Source organism: Maniola hyperantus, chromosome 3 (genome assembly GCF_902806685.2).
Source record: "Maniola hyperantus chromosome 3, iAphHyp1.2, whole genome shotgun sequence".
Lineage (NCBI taxonomy): Eukaryota > Metazoa > Arthropoda > Insecta > Lepidoptera > Nymphalidae > Maniola > Maniola hyperantus.
This window is the reverse complement of record NC_048538.1, coordinates 16,405,939-16,416,063: the sequence shown is the minus strand read 5'-3', so window position 1 is coordinate 16,416,063 and position 10,125 is coordinate 16,405,939. Positions and strand designations below refer to the sequence as shown.

General features: G+C 39.4%; 1 protein-coding gene across 1 annotated transcript; it reads left to right on the top strand.

The window, feature by feature from the left end:
- The first annotated feature begins 2,908 nt into the window (after positions 1–2,908).
- Positions 2,909–9,633, top strand: Prp19 (pre-mRNA processing factor 19). Its single transcript, XM_034984091.2, has 8 exons — positions 2,909–3,042; positions 3,301–3,450; positions 4,098–4,231; positions 5,422–5,562; positions 5,753–5,935; positions 6,567–6,808; positions 7,316–7,460; positions 8,069–9,633. Exons 1-8 carry the CDS (start codon positions 3,024–3,026, stop codon positions 8,558–8,560), a joined length of 1,506 nt encoding a protein of 501 aa, XP_034839982.1. The 5' UTR covers positions 2,909–3,023; the 3' UTR covers positions 8,561–9,633.
- Positions 9,634–10,125: the final 492 nt, after the last annotated feature.

Sequence of the window (10,125 nt, the reverse complement as noted above, 5' to 3'; positions counted from 1 at the left end):
ACGTATAAATTATAAATATTTGTAAATATTTATTTTTAAAATAGTGCAATCTAGTTATTTAGGTAGTAATATACGTAGTTAGGTCCAAATATCATAAATTAATGAAATAATTTAAATGCAAAAGTTAAAGAAAAAACTTCACCTTTAATTTAATCATTTGTGTCACTAACATTTAAATATAGAATGTATTTCCATTTGATTTCCACTTAACTAAAAAGAAATCTCTTATTATTATGAACTTCTAGATTAGATAATATTATGTAAGTCTCCTTTATATTTTTTATTATGATATAAAATGTGGATATTTTAATTTTTTTGCCTCATACAAAAATAACGGTAGGTATACTTCATTTTCTTACATTTTATAAAACTTCTGTACATTTTAAATCTTTTATTAAAAAATAGAAAACCTTATATAATATGTAAGTACTTACCTACCTAACAATGAAATAGCCACCAATTTTACTGCGACTATTTAAATTATCCAATGAATTAGTTACTAGTTGTTTACTACCGTTACATACTACATACAGGGTTACAGGAAAAGAGGACACGATTCCGTTAAGGGGTTATAGTACAGGACATTAGCTATCAAACGACCCCTAAAGTGCTTATGCGAAAGGGGTGTTTGCCACTTTACCAAGAAAAAAATGAATAACTCAAAAACGATAAACTTTCGCATAAGCACTTTAGGGGTCGTTTGATAGCTAATGTCCTGTACTATAACCCCTTAACGGGATCGTGTCCTATTTTCCTGTAACCCTGTATAACATAGTAATAAATATTTTTCATAGTTGTAAATAAACTCTCCGATATGTATTTTATCTTAAATTGTCCTCATGGGATAGATACTCAAAGAGACGAAAAAATTTACAAACACAAAAATTACTTGATTTTATGATTTATAGTTTCGAATTGAGCAAATTTGGTTCTGCCTTGGATATGTCCATGAGGGTATTTTGCAACAAACCATGTACATAATATACAGTACGGGGCAGAAAATAATGTACATTAATCTTTAGAAGGAGATAGTGGATTTGTAGAGCATTGTCTCTGTCGTTGAGACTGAGAACACGTCATATAGGTTTGAGTGACAGAGCTCTACAAAGCCGAAATGTCATTCTAAAGGCCGATGTACATTATTTTCTGCCGCGCACTGGTAGTAGAATATTATTATATTGTAAGTTTTTACACATGTCTAGTGCTAAAATTGTGCCATTTACTGGGCGCGTACTGTTCTAAAATGTTCTGAAGTTATAATAAACCTTTTAAAAAGTCCTGGTTTATTTCTATTTTAACCTTTGATTATAGTAATAAAATTAGTTTATTAATTTAAAAAAAATAAGCTGAATATTCTATAATCTTTTATATTTAACCGTTTTTTCTCAAAAAACCTCGAATAAAGCTGCAAGACAAATCATTCTATTGTTTATATTGCTGAGAGTACTTTGGATCTCTATAAGTCTATAGGGCTTCCGAGATGGTCAAGCACGTACGGTACGCGGCAGAAAGTAATGTACATCCACCTTTAGAAGGAGATAGCAGATTTGTAGAGCACCGTCTCTGTCGTTGAGACCGACAAAACTTCGTATAGATATGAGACATGAGTGCAGAGACAACGCTCTACATTTACAAACCCGAAATGTCATTCTAAAGGCCGATGTACATTACTTTCGGCCAGATACTGTAGAGTGTAGTTTTGTTTTGCTTGATCAAGCTGTTTGCTGCGACCGTCAAGCAGCTTGATCAGGGAAAACAACTATGTGCTTGACGTCAACCCGCTTGACCGTCTCGGAAGCCCTTAGATGAAAGCGGGCTAAGCTAATATTGAAGGAGTGTGGCAGTTTTATTAAGCCGTTTCTACACGTTATCGTATCAGAAGTGAACCAGCTTTGCCGATAGGGTGGTAACTAGCCATGGCAGAATCCTCCCACTAGAAAAAATAAGATAGAGTTCGATTCGAAGGAGCAAACCATGCCCTTCCGTAGAACAAATTAGGGCCTGGAATCTATAATCTCTACCGGGAGTGTAGATGGAATCTAACGGCTGCTATAGTAGATAGTTGGTTTTAGGTCAGGTCAATGGTTATAACTACATTAGTTTCAAGTGAAAAGAGTTGGATATTGGACGAGACGAGAATGTAGTTTTTTTTTAAATTACGCGGTAAATGATTTTAGCTGTTTTTTTTAATGCACTAAGCCACAGACTAGTAACATACTAAGGCCTTACCAAAGATTAGACCAATATCTTATTTATTTTGTCTATGTCAAAGAGTATAGCCGATTTTTGATCTGACACACGCGGCAAGTGATCGTTGTTTGCGGTTGGTCGCAAGCATGTGTCTCCTCCATTAGGTCCTTACTTTTTGCTAATGTTCAGTTAGACGCTTGGACGCAAACAAGCACTTGCAAGCGTGTGGATGGGTAGGACGTTTGGGAGCGCTTGTCGCTTGATCTGATTGGCTGCAAGCCAAACATTGGCACCGATTCCTTTGTCGTTCTCTAAACTAAATTTAGAGTATCTGCATCCTTTTCTTTTTGACAATGCTAAAAAAGGAACGGAACATGACTTTCACATTTAAAGACTCTAAATTTTAGTGCACAATACAATTTTAAACAGTAGGTTCGCGACTGCGCGCTGAAATCACGGGTTTTACCATCTAAAAATTAAATTTAGAACTGTCAAACTGTGTCTGTCCTTTTCATATTACATTAGTAAGAAGAGCATGCTAATACTCTAAAATTAGGTTGTGCTCATAATCAGTGCCACTGTGTATGAAATCGCCGATGCGTGCTGTATGTTCTTTGCCGCAAGCGTCTGGTGACCCCATTAGGTTGGGTTTCAAAATGGTTAGAACCCCGAGTCGTACAACCAGTTAAAAAATTACAAATGTCAATCAATGTCAATTGCAAATCAATGTTTTTTGTCTGTGATTGCAATTTATTCTTTACGGAGGGAATTGTTTTTGTTGTGAGCGAAATTGAATAAATTGGCTAATTTATAGCTAAATTATATGAAACATCATGGCTCTTTATTGTACAAGTATGTATTTACCCAAGTTTGTATGTGAGGTGTTATTATTTACGATAAGACGATGGCGCAAAGAGTATAATAATATACAGCGGTGGAGGCAGAAACCGGTTGATAACTTGGATTTTTGGATGATTATTAGAGTTTTACCTAAACTCTACATGTTTTATCTAAATATCATTGTTATTTAATGAAAAATGAAGTTGTTTTGTAATAAATTCTCTGTATTTCATTGCTGGTGTGTAGGCTAACTTAACCTCTTTTTTTCAGTATCTAATGAGGTGCCTGAAGTTCCCGTGGTGTCCCCGTGTTCGGGAGCCGTATTTGAGAGGCGCATTATTGAAAAATACATAATAGAAAATGGCGTCGACCCTATCAGTGGAAAAGAGTTGAGGATTGAAGACCTTATTGAAATAAAAAGTGAGTATTATTCATTAGACATATAAAAACATCCAAAAAGCTAACTAATGCTTTTCTCAGTTGAATTTGCTCTCAGAATCGGTTGTACAGTCACAGTCGTAGCACAAGAGACACTAGTTGTCATGTACATTAAATATATAAAAGACTAGATGATGCCTGCGACTTCGTCTGTGTGGATTTAGGTTTTCAAAATCCTGTAGGAACTCGTTGATTTCCCAGGATAAAAATAGCCTATGTCCTTACCCGGGATGCAAGCTATCTCTGTACAAAATTTCATCAAAATCGGTTGAAAGGATGGGACGTGAAAGGCTAGAAGGACAGACAGACAGACACACTTTCGCATTTATAATATTAGTATGGATTTAATTTGATTCCACAATCAGTATCCTTATAATAAACGCGAAAGTGTGTTTGTTTGTTGGTTTTGTCCTTCAATCACGTCGCAATGGTGCGGACAGACGTGATTTTTTGCAAGGGTATAGATAAGGCCTGGAGAGTGACATAGGCTACTTTTTATCCTAGAAAAGCAAAGAGTTCCCACAGGATTTTTAAAAAAACCTAATTCCACACGGACAAAGTCATGGGCATCGGCTAGTGAATAGTAATTAATAAAGCAGTTAACTTTATGAGGTGTGTGTTGTGTGCAGCCCCTGCGATCGTGAAGCCCAAGCCCCCCAGTGCCACGTCCATCCCGGCCACTCTGAAGAGCATGCAAGATGAGTGGGACGCCCTGATGCTGCACACGTTCACTCAGAGACAACAGCTGCAGACTGCTAGACAGGTAATGTTGACAGTTTCACATCTGACAATGACCACTCCACTAGCACAGAGTAAATAACACTTTCCAATATCACAATTATTAAATAATTTTAAATACATATCAAAAATTGCGGACCGGCACGAATCGAACCTGCGTCTTCTGGGATCGCGCCCGACGGTCTGACCAATAAGGTACAGCCTGCTTGCCGCCAGTGACGAAATTTGTGATATGTATGGTCACTCAGTACTGAAGCGACTGTTTATGCCATCTATTAGCGACACTTGCAGCTATTGAAACTACTTTCAAAGGCCCACATTACAATATTTTATGCATATTGACATATGACATATTTGCTTTTTACTATATTTTTATAATATTTATAGTGTTTTACCTACACTTCAAACTAAAGGAAATTTCTTCAAGGAAATTTCTAAATCACAATTATTTGTTGATTTTCACGATTTCAATTAAAATATCTCAGAAACCCGATGTGTCATTCAAAAATTTGACGACCTCCCTGGCGCAGTGGTGAGCGCTGTGGTCTTATTAGTGGGAGGTCCTGGGTTCGATTCCTGGCAGGGGTTTGGAATTTTATAATTTCTAAATTTCTGGTCTGGTCTGGTGGGAGGCTTCGGCCGTGGCTAGTTACCACCCTACCGGCAAAGCCGTGCCGCCAAGCGATTTAGCGTTCCGGTACGATGCCGTGTAGAAACCAAAGGTGTATGGGTTTAATAAAAACTGCCATACCCCTTCCAGATTACCCCGCTATCATCTTAGACTGCATCATCACTTACCATCAGGTGAGATTGCAGTCAAGGGCTAACTTGTATCTGAATAAAAAATAATAAAAAAAAAATTGAAATAAAAATTAGATCCCAAATTTAGTCCTAAAAAAAGGCTTAAGGCTTGACAACTCACTTTAGTTTTGATACTGACCCTCTATAGGTGTTTTTTTTTAATTGAACGGTGAGCATTCTCCAAAGTAGTTGCCTTGACAAGTTTGTAGGACCACCTGCATACTGATGACAGTTCATCCTCCGATACAGTGTGACAAGGCTCTCTTGGCACTTGAATGACATTGACAGGAGGCGTTGTTGGAGAACAAAGGCTTAGACTATTCAAACAAGGGGACACTTGACGACAACCTTAGTTCTGATTTTCGCCACGTGTCAAAATAGCCTCGTCGCACTGTACATTGAGATGTATTGCAGGAGCTAAGCCACGCGCTGTACCAGCACGACGCGGCGTGCCGCGTGATCGCGCGCCTCACGAAGGAGGTGACGGCGGCCAGGGAGGCGCTCGCCACACTCAAGCCACAAGCTGGCATCGTGGCGCCACAGCCCGCACATGCGGTATGTCATTTTTTTTTCATCTAAGAATATTAAAAAACATTACAATCATAATTTAATAATATGCCTAGATTTAAGCATTAAGTAAAATGAATCTAAAACAAGTCTGAAGAAGATTTACAATTTTGAATAGAATATTAATGATGGTTCAGTTTGGTTATATTTTCCTCAAGATCATTGTTTTGTATGACAGGTGGAGAGTGGCGCGGGCGCGGGGGGCGCAGTCCCAGTGGGCATGTCTGCGGAGGTGGTGTCGCGCCTGCAGGAGCGCGCCACGGCGCTGACGCAGGAGCGCAAGCGACGCGGCCGCACCGTGCCCGAGGGGCTCGTGGGGCCCGACCAGATACGCTCCTTCCTCACGCTCGCCTCGCATCCCGTATGTATACCGCTCTATAGGCAACGCACAAGACTGCAAATACTATTTTATACATGGCATAATCTTGTACCTATATCAAATATTTGAAAAGAGCAACCGCCGAGTTTCTTGCTGGTTCTTCTCGGTAGGAAAGGCATTCCGAACCAGTGGTAGATGCATCCGACTATTCGTAAGTACTTGTAAAAGTTTATTTGAATAAAAAAGATTTTTATTTATTTATACAGTGTGTTTTTTTAACTGGAACAAGTTAGGGAGATCTAAACCATAGAGATACAAAAAGACCGTCTTAGGAACCGTTAGATCTATTTTTGTACAAACAATTTTGGCATATTCAATTTATTGATCAACCGTGAGTTTAAAATTAAAAATTAATATATTTTTTAATGCTGATCAACTCGGTTTCATTTAAGGATCATTTCATTGTACTGAAAGAAAAAAATTGGGAAAGCAGAAGTTGGTCTTTAAAGACTATGCCAAAATTGTTTTCACAAAAAAAGACCTAAATGTTCCTTAGACAGCAACATCTCATTTCCTATGGTTTTGGATCTTCCCATGCTGTCCTAGTTAAAAAACACTATAACGTGTCACGTCGTCACAACACTACGACTCATGGCACTCTGTTCGGTCGCAGGGCCTCCACTCGGCCAGCGTGCCGGGCATCCTGGCGCTGGACATCAACCCGTCGGACCACAGCCGGCTGCTGACGGGCGGCAACGACCGCAACGCGACCGTGTTCAACAAGGACACGGAGCAGGTGGTGGCCATCCTCAAGGGCCACACCAAGAAGGTCACGCGCGTCATCTACCACCCCGACGAGGACACCGTCATCACGGCCTCACCCGACCACACCATCCGCGTGTGGAACGTGCCTACGTGAGTCTACCCACTACCTACACCCTGTCGCTGTAAAGTTCCTTCCGCTATCTGAGTATATTTCTGTTGGCTTACCGCGGCACGACATAAATCTATTAAACGCAAGCAGGTATAGTCCGCGACTGGTTGAGAGGGCAATTGGGGGTATTAGGCACGTAATCGCCTTCGCCCGCACCGGGTTAACGTGGGGGCTGTGCGGGGCATTCCTTCCCTGATTACCATTTCAACCTGTCGCATACTTTACAATTTAGATGGTAGGTCATTCAAACGGAAATTATGCTACAAATGACAATAGCTATGATATGCTACAAAACAAATTAAACATGATTTGATCTTATATGAATTTGGTTCCACCTAAAGGATACAAAAATTTTTTACTCTCAATTTTCATCTTCAAGAGTTACCAACTAATGAAAACCATTACGTCGAATTCGACGAATAATTTATTTTTCAATTACAGGTGTCAGTGAACACGAATTTAGGTAACATTTGAAATCTCTGTTGCAGGTCTCAAACCACGGTCCTGCTTCGCTCGCACGATGGGCCGGTGACGGGGCTGTCGCTGCACCCCACGGGCGACTATGTGCTGTCCACCTCCACGGACCAGCACTGGGCCTTCTCCGACATACGCACCGGAGCCCTGCTCACCAAGGTAACTGTTTACATTCCTACTTACGCATTAATATTAGATTAAGATCCTGTATTGTGTTTTTTCAATGTTTACTTTGTGTTGTGTGCAATAAAGTGTAAATAAATAAATAAATAAATAAATAAAAATAATATTTATGTCTGCTACCTTTAACAGATTTCGACAAAATTTGGTACAGGGATAGCTTGCATCCCAGAGATGCGATTCTTGCTGGTTCTTTTCGATATTATGGACATTCCGAACCAGTGCTAGTTTCACTTGACGATTCAAAAGCACTTGCAAAAGTTTATTTGAATAACCTAATTATAAATGTGAAACTGTGTTTGTTTGTTGGTTTGTCCTTCAATCACGTCGCAACGGAGCAACCGATTGACGTGATTTTTTGCATGGGTATAGTTAAAGACCTGGAACGGCTGAACGGATTTGGATGAAATTTGGAATGGAGACAGATTATACCCTGGATTAACACATAGGTTACTCTTTTCCCAGGAGTTCCCACAGGAAAACCTAAATCCACGCGAATGAAGTCGTGAGCATCAGTTACTATTTCTATAGACCACAAACAATTGCTGAAGTTTTTTTGATAAAATACTTTTTCACTTGTCCAACAGGTTAGCGATGCATCAGGTGTCAGCCTGACGACCGCCCAGTTCCATCCGGACGGTCTGATCTTCGGCACCGGAACCGAGAACTCCCAGGTCAAGATCTGGGACCTGAAGGAGCAGAGCAACGTGGCCAACTTCCCTGGACACATGGGCCCCGTCACCTCCATATCCTTCTCAGAAAACGGATATTACTTGGCCACGGCCGCTGAGGACGCATGTGTCAAGCTATGGGATCTCCGCAAGCTCAAGAACTTTAAGACCATCCAGTTGGAGGAAGGTTATGCTATCAAGGAGTTGTGCTTCGATCAGAGTGGTACATACTTGGCCATCGCTGGTACGGATGTGAGGGTGTACTTGTGCAGACAATGGCAGGAGCTGAAGGTGTTCAACGAGCACACAGCGTCCGCCACTGGGGTGAGGTTCGGGAAGAATGCTCAGTACCTCGCTTCCACCAGTATGGATAGGACGCTTAAGCTGTATGGTATTGATTTAGAGTAAATATTAATCAATACTAATAATAATCATAATAACAGTGCTATACATAACATCAATCCATTCGCGGCATATAGAGCAGTGTTTTCCAACAATGGGTCGCGACCCCTAGAATCAAAAACTGGCTTAATTTTAGGTCTAGAACAACAAAAAATAGAATAATCATAGTAATGCACTAGCTTAAACCCGCGATTTCGTCCGCGGTGACTACACACAAACCCCTATTTCACCCCCTTAGAGGTTGAATTTTCAAAAATCCTTTCTTAGCGGATGCCTACGTCATAATAGCTATCTCCGTGCCAAATTTCAGCCCGATCTGTCCAGTAGTTTGAGCTGTGCGTTGATAGATCAGTCAGTCAGTCACCTTATCCTTTTATATATTATTTAGATGTATGGGTGAAACAAGAAGTGTAAACGTTAAGTTCTAAGATAAAATTGTTAGGAATTTCTTTCCTGACTTTTTTAATAATAATATGTGTGAATGATATAGTTTAAAATTAATTCTTAGTTATTATATCTTCATAGATAGGATTATAGGTATATTTTTAATTTGTTCTTAAATGTTTTGATGTAAGTTTAGATCAATATTAATTACTGTACTACTTACCTATAAATTACATAATGGGGCTAATTCTCTTGTACACAAACTCTAAACTAAAATGACACGTTTAAATCTATTACTATCCATGTCCTAAAATGTTGCTTGCGGAAAAGCAGTAGATTTAGACCTGTTAGTTTAGTTTAGAGATTGGGGCCGATTCTCTAGTACACAATCTCTAAACTAAACTAAATTTACGAGGTAAATCTAGTGCTATCCTTTTCCGCAAGCAACGTTTTGAAAGGGATAGCGATAGATTTAGATGTGTCATTTTATTTAGTTTAGAGTTTGTGTACAACGGTATTAGCCACATTGTGTACAAGAGAATCGGCTCCAATTATTTTGTTCTGTAACATTGGTATCAATTTAGTTCATCAATCTAAAACTAAATAATGGACTGAACATTTTTTTAACTTTCATTTTCTATTTCCACGTCTGTTAATTATTATTGACTACTATAAGTAAATAAACTGAGTGACATTGAAAATGTTTGTTTAATTTCAATAATAAAATAGAATAGAATATATTTTTATTCAAATAGACTAGTTTAATTTACCACTGGTTCGGAATGCCGTTCCTACCGAGAAGAACCAGCAAGAAACTCGGCGGTTGCTCTTTTGAATTGATCAGGTTACAATATTATTATACCATACTGTACAAACAATTGCAGCCCCGAGTCAAATCCATCCATAATTATGTTCAAGTCCCCCAAACTGCTATTGCGCTGGAACTATGTCTCATTAACATCGAAATGACGTCAACCGAAATGTTAATATATTATCAGCTCGAAACCTCAGTCTAGTGCTGACGTCACTAAAATGGTGGCCACGCGCATTATTAATTTGCGGGACTTATACCTATGCCTTATCCGCGAAATGAAGTTAATACAGTGCGACCGATGAGTGCGACAAGAAGGCTCTCTTGGCACTTGAATGACATTGACAGGGGGGCGCTGTTGGAGAACAAAGGCTTT